Source organism: Mus caroli, unplaced genomic scaffold (genome assembly GCF_978045245.1).
Source record: "Mus caroli unplaced genomic scaffold, Mus_caroli_1 scaffold_18, whole genome shotgun sequence".
Lineage (NCBI taxonomy): Eukaryota > Metazoa > Chordata > Mammalia > Rodentia > Muridae > Mus > Mus caroli.
The window spans coordinates 68,178,704-68,193,120 of record NW_028227273.1 but is presented as its reverse complement, the minus strand read 5'-3'; the positions used below and the strand labels follow the sequence as shown (position 1 = coordinate 68,193,120).

Genomic DNA, 14,417 nt, shown 5'->3' with positions numbered 1-14,417 from the left:
CTCTTCGGCCGCGCGGCCTACGGGGTTTGTTATTGTGCGAACACCGGCCGCTGAGCGGGTGCTGCCGCCTGGCGCGTGCCCGTCGGTACCGCACCGGGAGCGCGCGGAGAGGAGCGGGGCGGGGCTGGGGATTCTCGACACCTCAGCCTGGCTCTAGAACCAGGATTGGTCCGGACGCCGGGAGCGCGCGAGGGCGCGGCTCTTAGGGCCGGGCGGGGGGCACGCGCGGCGCCGGCGGCGGCCGCGGAGGAGCGCGGGGAGGAGCGCGGAGGAGGAGCGCAGGGAGGAGGGCAAGGGGAGGGAGGAGGCGCCCGCCGGGTTCCCTGCAAAGCGGCCTTATTTATCTGGGCACAGCCTCAGCCTCCCCGGTGGGAGGCTCAGGGCGGCAGATCCTCTCCCACCGGGGAGCTCCGCTCGGGACTCTGCCGAGAGGGCCCTGGCGCGGGGCGCCGGGCGCGGGGCGCAGTCGGGCCCTGCTAGCCAGTCCAGCACCTCGGCCGCCTCCGCGCTAGGCGGCTCGGGTGCCGAGCTCCCCATGACGCGAGGTCGCCCGGCGGACAGCGTGGCATGAGCCAGAAGCCCTGGCCGAGGTAAGGTGTGTGTGCGCGCGCGGCCAGGCTGCGGGGAGGGGAGGGTCCAGGTCGAGCCACTGCCTCCGCGAAGGCTACAATGAGGAGGGGGCGGGGTGGGGACTTGGGACTGCGCCGCGGCCGCCGCCGCCTGAGCAGGGCTTACGTAATCGCAGCCCCTTCCCCACCTCACCCTTCGGCCGCTGAGCCAGCGGTTCCGCAGCCCCTAACCCTAGTGGCCGGCCTGATTGCGTCCCGCTCGCTACCGGCAGCGCGGTCAGGCTGTATCTCCGTACCGCGGAACTGCTGAGAGGAAGCACGGTGGCTGCGAGGACGCGGAATTGCAGGCCGTCAGCCCCCACTCCTTCTGGCTTGGCTCTGGGCTCTCGCCACTCCAGCCCTATGAGCCTCCGGCGGACTGGAGGACGTGACAGGTGTTGATACAATTAAAAGGGAGGAGCCATGTGGATATGTGGCCTAGGGGTCCTGGACGCCTTCTGGACATGAGCTGGTATAGAGCTGCCGCCCACAGATCTATACTAGGGAGTGGGCTGGCATGTCTTTGGTTCTAGAAAAAGAAAATGGGCCTTGGCCAAGATTGGAAGGCTTCAAAATGGGGAATGGGCATCCTGAGATTGCTGAGCAGGGCTTCCATGTCCTTCTGGGATGTTAGTCAGTGGGGGATCTTCCCAGGAGAGAAGGCTGCACTGTTGAGGCCTGGATCTGGCCTAGCAGCCCTCCTGCTAGCCCCTCCCAGCCCGAGCCAGCAGCTGACCTCCCAGGAGCAGATGGCAGATGCCACTTCACCTGCTCCCTCCTGGAGGCCCGACTTCCACTGCCATCTTGTCCCAGGGCCCACTGACCAGGGTCTTCTCAGGCCTCCCTGCTGCCTCTTCAGGACACGGGACCCTCTGTTCCAGCCCAACACTTTGATGAAGTGCTGGACAGCAGCCTCATCGCAGCAGAGGGGGTGCGGTGTTGGGACAGGAGCCTGGATGATTAGGGGCTGCCTAGATCAGGTCAGAGGCATGGTGGAGCCTCGATTTCCTGCCTAGACATGGCCTGAGTGCCGGGCTGGGAGCCATTGGGAGAAGAGAGGGAAAGTCAAGGTTGAAAACGTGGGTGATGTTGAGATAGCCCAAGATTCAGCAGCCTCATTTCTTGCCACCCTCACTATTTGCCTCCCCAGTCACCCATACTGTAAGTCCAGGACACATATGTACTCCCAAATACACCTGAACAGGTCCTGTCTCCCACTGATGAAGTTAAAACAAGTGTCTCTAGGTAGCCCTGAGAGATTGGGCTCTCTATTCCAGAGACACTGGAAGGGGCTTCTGGTGGGCATCACTCAACTTTCCTGACCATAAGTCTTCACCTCTGAGAGTCACTGATGAACCTTCAGAGACTGGCACGGGGGCGGGGGGGAGAGGCAGCAAAGCAAGGTCAGGAGGCCAGTGAGCAGCCCCGAACTGTCCCCATGAGTGGTCAGATGGCCAAACTGGATGCAGAGAGTGCAGGTGGGCCTCATTTGGCAGGTGTCTAAAGGAGCCTTGGGTTTTGAAGGTCTCATATTCTGCAGAACAGCGGGGGTGGGGGGGCATGATAAGATGAAGCCTATCGTGACTATTTGCCCTTAGTTTGGTCACAGAGCCTGTATCTTCTGGAGCATTGACCTGGGTTCAACCTGGGTCTATTTACCTCCTGAGCCAAGGGTCTCCCTATCCCCAAGTCCCTGTCACCCCCCCCCCGAGGCAGCTCCAGCAGGGGGTGGGAGAAGAGTGCTGTGGTTGACACATGCAAAGTGGCAGGGATGTGAATGTGCCTGAGTCACAGCACTGTCACAGAACATGTTGCCTGCACTGTGCCCCCAATCTCAGATACCCCGGTCGTCACCCCAGTCCGTGGGGCTGCCACTACAGACTGAACTGGAGATGGGTGTTTTGCTTGTCTTTTTCAAACCTGAGGAGCTGATGATCAGGGCAGGTGCTATGCAGGCCAGGAGCCAGCCTCCAAGGTGTCCTTAATCCTGACCTGTGCACAGACACAGGGAAAGAGTCCCTAGACTGAGAGAGATGACGGGTGAGACATTGGTGAGTGTGTAGTTGGCGGTCTTTAAGACTTCAGGGTAACAGCAGTGACCCTGCTGGAAGACAGCTGTGTGCAGAGGCCACTAGTCAAATCATAGGAAAACACAGGACCCAGTGAGGCAGAAGAAAAAGACACAAGATACAACAGATCTGTTCCTAGTCTGAGTGTTTTGTGGTCTTGGGACAAGTGGCAGTTCTCTGAGGCATCAGAAAGATCCATCCTTCTCTGAGCCTTGTTTTGAACAGTGGTGCTCTAGGAAGTCATGAGGCAGGGATGCTGGAGGGGGGCATCTCCTTGGTGACTCCTGTCTCTTTTTTCTAGGGTCAGGTCAGATTTTGGGGGTCAGCCAGCCAGATTCCTTAGCCATGAAACCCCAGAAGAGGGACTTAGCCAAAAGATCTCCTCTCCCTGAGTATCTGCACCTCAAGATCAGCGGGTCTGGGGAGCTAGGTGCTAACTCCAATCTATTTCTTTTGAACAAATGCTGACCACAAGCATACCTGGAGTTAAATTCTTGTGCTTCTCCTGCCCTGCCAACCAGCCAAGGCTCTCAGCCTCGGGCAGCTGCACCCCTGAACCTGAATGGTTCAGGTGACCATTTCTTGTCCATTCCTTCAGCAGTACCCAGAATTCACACACTCATGGTGCTATTTGTCTTCAGGGAGTTACCAGGCCACGGGGAGAAACAGTGATGACATCTCCAGGTGACACCTGGAGGTGCTTTTTCAGAGTACAGGGGATCCTATCTATGGAGGCAGGCAGCAAGCATCGGCACTGAGAAAGCCTATGGGACAAGCAGAGCACCACCACTTGTTCAGGTGAGGGGGAGGAAGAATGAAGAGCAGGGGTCTGGCTAGGGAAGGAGGAATGGATGGAGATGAGGCCAGGAGACTATTTTGACGACTGGATATACAAAAGAGGCAAGTCCTCGTGGTTCAGCATCAGAGTCTGTGGAATGCCAATCTGGAAATCACCAAGTACTGGAACTTTCCCAGGAGACCCATTGTACCCTCCATGTTCCTTATGTCCACAATGAGTCCTCTAGAGAGGGCAAAGGCTACAGTCAGCTCTCCCGGGGAGCACCTTGATGAGATGGGCTGATGAAGACCAGCAGCTGAGGAAGTTGTCACTGTCCCTTCCTAGCCCAGGATGGGCCTAGGGAGTCCCATCTCAAGCTCCTCTGTAGTCTAGAGATGACCCAGAATTCTACTCCAAACGAAGCACAGGACACACTGGGCCTGGGGCTGAGTGCTGTGCCAGTTCGGACATCATTCCAGAAGGCCTCTCCTCAGTATTAGCTCCTGAGGTGCTTGTCCGTGAAGGGAGAGACAACCTGGGTCACTTGGCCACTGACCTATCCCCCCCTCCTAGGAAGCAAGAGTTGCAGCATCATGAAGGAGCTCTAGCTAGGCATGGCAGTACATATTTGCAATCCCAGAGAGGTAGGATGGCTGTAAATACAAGGCCAGCCTGGGCTATAGAACGACACCTGGGAACAGACCTTATGTCATCATCTGGTGAGATGGCAGGGCCAGGTGGAGTGATCCTTGCCTAGAACCCCTCAATAGCCGCTTGCTCACCTGGCAAGAAAGTTCCAGTCTTCCAGTGTGTGCTTAGCTTTCTCTGAAAGCCTCAGCCCTTGAGTTCAGGTGTAACTATTTCCCTTTTTGGACGCCTGTGGGGTTCTCAGGCTTGGTTAATGTCACAGAGAAAGAATAAGTGAGAACCTCTCTCATCACAAAGCGAGGTTGACTCTGTGGAGATGAGGCTTCCACCAAGAACAGGGGCCTGGACCTGGATGGGGGAATTAGACACTGAATCTGGCCTGGATTCACCTATGTGACCCAAGTCTGGAAGGTGGGAAGGGGGTCGATCGTGTGCTTCTGAAAAATGTGAATCTCCAGAGCCGCAGAGAGGGGCAGAAAGGAGCCCTAAAGATGCCCGGGGCATCCACGTGCATCTCACCCCCAACCCCCAGCAACTCAGGCGCTCCACGTGCACACCCGCGGCTGGGAGCATTTTCAGCCTAAATCGGCACAGCTCTTGGATTATTTCTCCCCTGGCACCGCCTCCGCAGCCTCCTCCAGATCCTAGCCAAGCGGGCGGCTTCTCCCTCTGCCTCTTCCTGTGGAGCTGGGTTTGCCGGAGCCACCGATCATTCCTCCTCCGCTCCACTGTCTCTGGTGCAGAAAGCCGGGCTGACCACATTGAGCGCGGGAGCTGTCCGTGGTGCTGCTTGCGGGGTTCCGAGAGCGCTGATTCTGCGCCTAGTGGCTGAGGCTCCATGCAGTCTAGACGTAGACCAAGACTTAGTATATGGCTGGCACTCAGGCTGGGGCTGTCTCTCCACCCTCAGCACAGTTCCCAGGAATGCGGGTGGTGCTGGATAAGAATTGGGGCACATAAGGAAGAATCTCATCCTTTCCCATCATGGATGCTGCTGTCCCGCAACAGGCCAGCTTCCCTATATTGCTCCAGGGAATTGGGGTAACCACACTTTAGACTTCCCTTACAGTAGCATGCAAACTATAACCCTGCAGAGCCTCAGGTTCCTTATATAAATACTAGAATAACAATAGTGGCTACCCCTACACAGGGATGTCTGCTGTGAAGCTGAAATATGTGATTGAACCAGTGTGCATTTGGCAAGTGTTAGCATTGCTACTTGCTATACTGGATTTTTTTTGTGTGGCTACTATTGCCTGTTCTTGGGCACAAAGAGCAGCCAAGGTCTGAAACCTTTAGGGAATAGCTGGCCTACTCCCCAGGTCTTAAGAGTCATATTGAGAAGGGGAGTAATCAGGAGACAGTACTGAGGGCCTAGGGTGGACTGCCAATGACCATCCTTAGACACAGAACTAGGTTGTTCATCATGAGGACCATGTTCTGGGGAGAGCTTAACCCAGGGCTTTCCCTTCCCAGAGGTGGGAAACTAGCACAAAATGCATGTGCAATATAGGGAACCATAGAGACAGAATTGCAAAGTAAAGGCAAAAGGTAGTTCTTGTCTACTTCTTCTGTGTCAAGCCAGAGTATAAGGAAGAGTAGCCGGTTTCCTTGGCCCTGTAGCTCCAGAAAGGGGTCTCAACCTAAAGGGTAACATGAGTCCTTCTCTTCTGAGGGTTTGTGTATTTCCGTGCCCACCACTTGGGAAGCTTCTTCATGTAGCCCTTGGTATTGCTCCAGGCTCCCTGGCAAGGTTATGAGCCACCAAAGCCAGGTATGAAGGTATGACTGAGGGCTTGGGAGAGGCTTTTGTTGACTCCCTGGAGATTGTAGGGCCAAAACTGACAATTCATGTGTGCATCCTGCTCATCCTGGGACCACCTATACACACACAGAAAGGGAGACCCTGCCTTGCCCTTGGATCAGCTCTGGGACTCAGGATTTACTCTACCATAGACTGTAAATCCCTCCCACAGGCAGGAGTTTGTGGTGTCACCTCCCAGACTTCATGTTGAGGAAATGGAATCATCAGAGGCTAGCCAAGAGCACTCATTGATAGAAGGGGCCATCTGGAGTCCAGAGTATTGCCTTTGGATGTTTTGAGTGTTGCATTGAGCATTTCATCTGCAGGTGAAATCCATGGAAAACTCACATCCTCCTGGATGTTGGGTGGTGGTGGATGTGATGTCTGGAATGCAGAGCAGAGGCCTTGGCATTATGAGAGTCTCACTGCTCTTTCCCTCCATGCTGTCCACTCACAATGTCCTCTGCAACCCAGTCACAGGCCTGGGAGCCTGAGGGGGACAGGGAGGGGGTGATTCAGACATGTTGGTCATGCTGGCCTTCCACATGACCTTCCTCCTCCAGTTCTGGTCCAAATTTTAGCTCTATCACTTAACTATCGGCCATGAGCTTAGTCAGATATTCTCTTGGTCTTGGCCTCTACTTCCTTGGCTGTACAGAGACAGCACAGCACTGTCTGCGTTGACTTGGGTGGGCGATTAGAGCATGTGTCCAGCAGGCTGGAGAAGTGCCTCAGTGCTTGGGTGCCTGCTGCTTTTACGGAAGACCTAGAGGCCTGTAACTCCAGCTCCAGGAGATCTATGTCCTCTTCTGAACTCCACAGATGTGTATGTGGTACACATGCAAGGAAACAACCGTACACAGAAATTTTTAATTTTTTTTTAAATATGAAAAAGCATGTGTCCAAGTATCACTCTGCTGGTACCACAGTCAACTATACAGGGGATGCGACTGAGCCTCAGAGCCTTTTATAGGGATACAGATTTTTTTTTTCTCTTTCAAGATTGGGTTCCTCTGTGCAGTCCTGGCTGTCCTGGAACTCTCTCTGTACAAGGCTGCTCTTGAACTCAGAGATCCCTGCCTCTGCCTCCCAAGCACTGGCATGTGCCACCATTGACTAGGTGCACAGCTTTTGGAGAGCTGGTCTGTGACTCAGGGCTATTCAAGCACCTTTCTTCTCTGGGTTCCCCAATCCTAGTCCTCAAGAAAAACTCCAGGAAGGGGCATCAGAGGTGAAAGGAACAGTTAAGGATTCCATCTCCCACCCGGGCGTGGTGGCGCACGCCTTTAATCCCAGCACTCGGGAGGCAGAGGCAGGCGGATTTCTGAGTTCGAGGCCAGCCTGGTCTACAAAGTGAGTTCCAGGACAGCCAGGGCTACACAGAGAAACCCTGTCTTCTTGAAAAACCAAAAACAAAAACAAAGGATTCCATCTCCCCAAGCCTTGATGGGAATCAGAGCATCAGAAAGCACCTTTGAGCAAGGCAGGCTGAGCCAGTGAATAGGACAGAGGATGTGGACATTTGAGCTAGCTGTGAATATGGCCAGCTTGCCTCTTGTGCAGTCAGAAAAAGGCGCATACTAGGATCTGTTCTGTTAAGTGGTCCTGGAAATGCTTTGGATGAGGAGCCTCGAGGATGAGAAAAGGTTAGCTCTCCAGTTCCTCCAGAGCCTGGCACACTTATTTGTTCCTCCTGTCTCATCCACAGAGCGTGCAAGAAAAATGTCGAGCCCCGGTATCGATGGTGATCCCAAGCCTCCATGCTTGCCTCGAAACGGTCTGGTGAAGCTGCCTGGCCAGCCCAACGGCCTAGGTGCAGCCAGCATCACCAAGGGCACACCTGCTGCCAAGAACCGTCCTTGCCAGCCACCACCCCCACCCACCCTCCCACCTCCAAGCCTGGCTACACCACTATCCCGGGTTGCTCTGGCCGGGGGGCCATGCCCCCCAGCCAGTGGACCAGCCTCGGGTCCAGTGCCTGGACCCCCAGTGGAGCGGCCACCACTGGCCACAGATGAGAAGATCCTTAATGGGCTCTTCTGGTATTTCTCAGCATGTGAGAAGTGCATACTAGCCCAGGTGTGCAAGGCTTGGCGGCGTGTGCTCTACCAGCCCAAGTTCTGGGCGGGTCTCACGCCTGTGCTGCATGCCAAGGAGCTGTACAACGTGCTGCCTGGAGGCGAGAAGGAGTTTGTGAACCTACAGGGCTTTGCTGCTAGAGGTTTTGAGGGCTTCTGCCTAGTTGGTGTCTCTGACTTAGACATCTGCGAGTTCATCGACAACTATTCTCTCTCTAAGAAGGGAGTCAAGGCCATGAGTCTCAAGCGCTCCACCATCACTGACGCTGGTCTAGAGGTGTGTCCCAAAATTGGCTACGACCAGATGGGTCTGGGTCTGGGTGGGGGTGGGGGCGGGGACATGCAGAAGCAACCCTATGGACATGGGAGGTTGAGGGGCCTGGAAGATACTCAGGTGTATACAGGACAAAAAACAGCAAGGATGGTATTTCGGGGCCTAATGCAAAGTGAAAATGTGGGCTTGTTAAAAAGTGATTAAGATGTCAAGATTGGCGCAAGAGAGTAGTCAATTACATGTAGGTGTCTGCTTGCTTGTGAAGCTGCCTTGGTGAATAGGCTGCTGGGCTGGTGTGGGGGGGTTAGCTAAGAGTCTCCTACAAGCACCCTGCCCTGCCTCCCCACACCCCTGGACCTGGATTGTAATTTTAATATTCAAATCATCTGTTCTAAACACCTGCACTGGCCACACCTTGGCTTGTGTCCCCTGTGCCCTGCCTCCCCCTTTGGAATATTGGGGAAGTATAACAAGCAGTTTAAGTGCACTCCTTGGAGTTCAGCCTGATGCATGCTTGCACAAGCCCACGCCTGAGAGACCACCGCTTCCAGAATCCCAGAAGCTTCTTCAGGCAGGCGTGAGTCAGGGGGCTGACTTAGTCTGGTCTGATTTGTGCCTGCCTGTAGGTGATGCTGGAGCAGATGCAGGGAGTGGTGCGCCTGGAGCTGTCAGGCTGTAACGATTTCACCGAGGCTGGCCTGTGGTCCAGCCTCAGTGCCCGTATCACCTCCCTGAGCGTCAGTGACTGCATCAATGTGGCAGATGATGCAATCGCTGCCATCTCACAACTTCTACCCAACCTGGCAGAGCTAAGCCTTCAGGCCTATCACGTGACTGACACGGCCCTGGCCTACTTCACAGCACGCCAGGGCCACAGCACCCACACGCTGCGCCTGCTTTCCTGCTGGGAGATAACCAACCATGGGGTGGTCAATGTGGTGCACAGTCTGCCCAACCTCACCTCACTCAGCCTCTCAGGCTGCTCTAAGGTCACTGATGATGGAGTGGAGCTTGTAGCTGAGAACCTGCGCAAATTGCGCAGCCTTGACCTTTCCTGGTGCCCCCGGATCACCGATATGGCACTGGAGTATGTGGCCTGCGACTTGCACCGACTGGAGGAGCTCGTGCTGGACAGGTGCACACATCCCTACACTCCAGGCGGGTACTGGTGGGATCTCCAGGAACTGGAAGCCTAGAGTGGGTGGTGCCGGTCTACAGGCTTCGGGGATGGGGAAAACCACATAGAATAGAGTGCCCAAAGCTGGAGAAAAAGCCATATTCCAAAAGGAGAGGCCACAGGGTGGGACCAGGGGGAGAATAGGGCATTGGTGTGTGGGGCAGAGACTTGTTCTAGGGACATCTCTGAAAAGGGGGGAGGGACCTAGGTGGGGATGGGGTAAAGTGATTTAAAGGTGGGCAGTCCCCCTTCTGGTGCAACCACAGGTGTGTACGCATCACGGACACTGGTCTCAGCTATTTGTCCACCATGTCGTCTCTCCGCAGCCTCTACCTGCGATGGTGCTGCCAGGTACCTCCATGCCTCCAGGGATCTGGGAACTGTGCTGAGGGTGGCGGGACAGGACAGGGTGGAGGACCAGTACAGATTATCCTTGAACTTCACCGGGCCTCATTCAGAGTCCTCTAGAACCAGCAGCCAAACTAAGCAGAATCATTGGGTTCTAGATTCCCCAAGGCCCTCTTGGTGCTTCCAGTCTCCGGGGGTGTGTGTGGCGGGGGGGACTGAAAAATCTCCATTTTGAACCCCTACCTCCTGCCCCTCTAGTGGCTCCAGGTCCCAAGCAAGTGGAAATAGTTAACACGACCTCCTCTCACTCCCGCCCAGGTGCAGGACTTCGGGTTGAAGCACCTCTTAGCCATGAGAAATTTGCGACTCTTGTCTCTAGCAGGTGAGATACCCCCCACCCCCTCTTGCCTCGTGGGCAACGATGCCAACACACTCTGACCCCCGCCCCCATCAGGTCCTTTGTGCAGATAGATTCATTTCAGGTTTTGGCAAATCGCATCCCAGGTAGCGGGTTAGAGGGTGAATCCAAGCCCTGTCGGTGACGCCCTGCTCAGATCTACCCTGCATCAGGCCAAATCTGAACATATCCTTCCCTGGTGGAGGTCCCGCCCATCCTGTCAGATTCCCACCCCTCCACGCCCGGTACAGGTCCCGCCTCATTCAGCAAGCCCAGTAGAATCCACCCCTAGCAGGTCATTGTCCTCTTCAGCCTTTCCCTCCTGCCCAGCCCAGTCCAGTCCTCCCGCCAGGCGGAGCTGAACTGCTGAGCGGCTGTCCCGATGCCTCATGTTTGCAGGCTGCCCGCTCCTAACCACCACGGGGCTATCTGGCCTCGTGCAACTGCAAGAGCTGGAGGAGCTGGAGCTGACCAACTGCCCTGGAGCCACACCCGAGCTCTTCAAGTACTTCTCGCAGCACCTGCCGCGCTGCCTCGTCATTGAATAGCGCAGGCTTCCCCACCCGGCCGCGGGAACCGGCCACGCCCTGGGCAGTAGCCCTTCTTCCATCCCTGCGGGAGCATCTCTTCTCCGCCCTGCGCTGGAGGCGGGGCAAGCTGAGGGAAACCCCGCCCCGTGCCTCCCTTGCTCCTCTGCTCAACTGCTCCTTCCCTGTCTGGGGCAAGAGGCAGAGGGGCCAGCCCCACGCACGCACGCACACTCGGGGACTTTGTGCATGCCCCTCGTGCCCGCACTGCACGCCCGCCCTCCACCATGCCACAGCCGCCGCCATCACTCGCCCGCCTTCTGGGGGTCTAGGTCCTTTTGGGGATGCTTTGAGTGCATATGCCCTCACTGGCTTCCCCACTTCATTCTGCTCTCTGCCTCCCCTCGCTGTTCCCCCATCCCGGGCAGGGCCCAAGGGGATGGAGGGATTGGTCCCCCAGGACTTAGGGGCCTGGAAGAGCCCCCAAGGGCCTCCCACATCTTCCACTGCACCGCGCCTGGAGCCCTCCAAAGGGTATGAGGCACCACAGGCCACTGCCAAAGCCATGGCCCCCTGAGGAGCCCAACTCCCCCATGCCCACCTGACCTAGTGGCTTCCCTTCTTCCTTGTTGCCATATATAGGTCAGTTCTTGTCCTCTGTATCCTGCGCCCCTACCCCCGTATCTCCTTCTTCCCCCCTGGCCTACAGATCCTTGGGCCCTGGCCAGGTTGGGACAGCTTTAGGAGGACACAGACCTTGGAACAATCAACATTAGCCTAACTGGTGCCCATCCACCCAAGTGCAAGGGTGGAGTAGGCACCTGGCAGACCCCAATCTGGAGCCACCCACAGGGCTATCAGGCCTTGGGATCAGCCCACCCATTTGAGCCCCTACCCCAGCTGAGCTCAGGCCTCTCAGCACTGTGCTTCTCCCTGGATAGGTCTCCTCAGGTGGAATCTGCAGAGGGCCTGGCCATGAGTCAGGGTCAGTACTGACCAGCGATTCTGACCTCCCAGTGGCCAGCACCCCCTTCACACCCCAGGGAAGGAGGGCTCCTTCCCAGTCCTCCTTTAGTTCTCCCAGCTTCCAAAACCTTTGCCTGCCCAAAGGGTTTGTGAGCATGTTCTGTCAGGTCTCAAGACATTTGGAAGTCCTAGGGGATCCTGGCATTTAGGTGACAATACCGAGGAAGGGTCTGGGAGCCTTCCCTCCCAACCTTGAACCCCAGGAGACACAGCGCCCACAACTAATCTTGGGACACCCCTATCTGGTTGGAAGAGAGTAAACTAATTCCCAGAGAGCCAGAGGGAGAGAGAGAGAGAGAGAGAGAGAGAGAGAGAGAGAGAGAGAGAGAGAGAGAGGAGAGATGCTGTTGACGAAAAGTAAAGATTCAACAGCCCAAAGAGTTCCCTGCAGTGTTGGCCAGGGAGGCCCCAGGCTGAAGTGGTCAGGAGCCAGATTCGTCAGCCCCTCTTCCCACAGTCCCCCAACAGGGAGGGGGAAGCTGTCCATTTGCCCAAAGTATTAATGCAACTGAAGCTGTGATATTTCCAGTGACTGTAGGAGGAAAATTGAAGGGGAGAGAGGAACACAAACAAAACCAACCACCCCTAAAAGTCATTTTCTTATTGTACATAACGACCTCATTCTCCTGTATATGCGGAAGATATAACCTTATATTTGGTAAGTGTTTCTTGTGCTATTTTATCACGTGACCTGTTTATAAAAATATATATTAAAAAAAGTTGTAAAAACACAAGTGGGTTATTTTCTTTTTGGTCTCCTGACCAAGTTGTAAGGGTTAACTCTGCCCTGGATGGCCCAGGTCTCTGGGTCCTCCTGCCTCCTAACTCATCAGAGTTACTCCATAAACAGGAGAGGTTGGAGGCTCAGGGCTGGACTGGAACCTTAGCAACTGACCAACAGAAGTTCTCTAATGTCCTGAATGCACAAAAGGGAACAATGTGTTTGATGTCAAAATGTAAGTCTTCAAAGGGATCTAGGATCTTGCTATCCAAGAGCAGAAATGAGCCTTATCTTCTGCACTGGGTCACTAAGTGAGGGATTGTGATGTTCTAAAATAATCCAATGATGCTGAATAGATGGCTCGGTAGTGCAGAGGACCTCCTGTTCCTACAGAAGCCCCAGGGCCAGTTTCCCAGCACCCACATCAGATGCCTTTAAGCTGCCCAGTAACTCTAGCTTTAGTGATATGATGTTCTCTGGCCGCCTAGGGAACCTGAACACACATTGGTACACATAAAAACTCACACAGGCATATGTTTGCATTCGCATGTGCACACACTCAAAGATTAAATAATAAATAATCACAGACTGCTAGAAGATCAAGACTACTGTGTACACCTCAAGAGAAAGGGCAAGTGCTGAAGGGAGGACTGCTACCTAGCTTTGTCCTTCTCTGCAATCTTCTCTGCAATCTCTGTCCTTCTTGCTAAAAAACTTAAGATTATATTCCTAGATCTAGCCACCATGGTCTGTTCCCTTATTTGGCCACTTCTACTCCTGAGGCTGGCGATGAAGGCCCAGCTATCAAAGTATTGAGGTCCAGCAATCAAAAGCCCCCATGGGTTCACTTAATTAACCTGTCTAATCAAAATTAAATACCTCATTCTAACATGGTGTTTCTCCCTCTTACATTTATAAAGTCATAAAGTGTCATTTGTCTATAGGCCATGTCTGTCTCCTTTCTATCCAGAGGCAGTTCTTTGTCCCCTCTGGACAAATATCCCTACTCCCTCTCCTTTGTTCCCTTCCCCTTCTCCCTGGCCCTCTATCTGTCTGTCCCTATTGCCTAGCCTTTGTCCCTTTGGGGCAAACAATCTTTCTTTATGCTGAGAACTTGGTCTTGAGGCTCCTCAGCCAACCCTGATTTCTTACAATGGAGACTAAATCTACTAAGCCACTGACGACTGGTTGTCAGGCTCTGAAAGTACCAAAACAGGTGTAATCACACAAACCACAGAAGACAAAGGAGACATTAGACTGGGGTGGCAAGGATGGCCTAAGATGGTAGGCATTTGAGCTACGTGCCTACCTACATGTAAAGGAGACACCTTCTGCAGGGGTAGAAGCCATAGGTAGAAGACATGGTTTTATAACACAGCTGATGAACTGTGGAAGAAGGAAAATACGCAGAGGGAAGGAAGCTGGGATAGAAGCAAGCTGAGAAAGGAGGAGCCAAGAAAGGTAGAGCTGCAGATGAGCCAGGAAGGTCAGGGTCAGGTCTCTGAGACCTATTCACAGTGAAATAATGACCTAGAGTAGAAAAGGCACCAGGCTGCTTGTGCTTCCGCAGGGGAAGTGGCACTGTGGCAGAGTGGTGGAACTCAAGGTCTACTTAGAAAATTTCTCCTCGCCGGGCAGTGGCGGCACACGCCTTTAATCCCAGTATGGGTTTCTGAGTTTGAGGCCAGCCTGGTCTACAGAGTGAATTCCAGGACAGCCAGGGATGTACAGAGAAACCCTGCCTTTAATCCCAGTACGGATTTCTGAGTTTGGGGCCAGCCTGGTCTACAGAGTGAATTCCAGGACAGCCAGGGATGTACAGAGAAACCCTGTCTCGAAAAACAAAAAACAAAACAACAAAAGCAAACAAAAAAAAAAGGGAAAAGGAAAAGAAAGAAAGAAAGAAAAAAGAAAAAGAAAATTACTTCTCCAAGACCAGAGGAAAGGTTTAAGTACTGGTAT

General features: G+C 54.3%; 1 protein-coding gene across 3 annotated transcripts; it reads left to right on the top strand.

Annotated features, from left to right (window-relative positions):
- The first annotated feature begins 274 nt into the window (after window positions 1–274).
- Window positions 275–12,453, top strand: Fbxl16 (F-box and leucine rich repeat protein 16). Of its 3 annotated transcripts, XM_085832778.1 has the most exons (7): window positions 275–590; window positions 3,319–3,475; window positions 7,616–8,262; window positions 8,886–9,394; window positions 9,703–9,787; window positions 10,103–10,166; window positions 10,581–12,453. In XM_085832778.1, exons 3-7 carry the CDS (start codon window positions 7,630–7,632, stop codon window positions 10,727–10,729), a joined length of 1,440 nt encoding a protein of 479 aa, XP_085688904.1. In that variant the 5' UTR covers window positions 275–590; window positions 3,319–3,475; window positions 7,616–7,629; the 3' UTR covers window positions 10,730–12,453. The 3 variants fall into 3 exon arrangements, with proteins under 3 accessions (XP_085688904.1, XP_021005628.2, XP_085688903.1); XM_021149969.2 differs by lacking the exon at window positions 3,319–3,475 and having other exon boundaries at window positions 275–595; XM_085832777.1 differs by lacking the exon at window positions 3,319–3,475 and having other exon boundaries at window positions 10,581–12,452.
- Window positions 12,454–14,417: the final 1,964 nt, after the last annotated feature.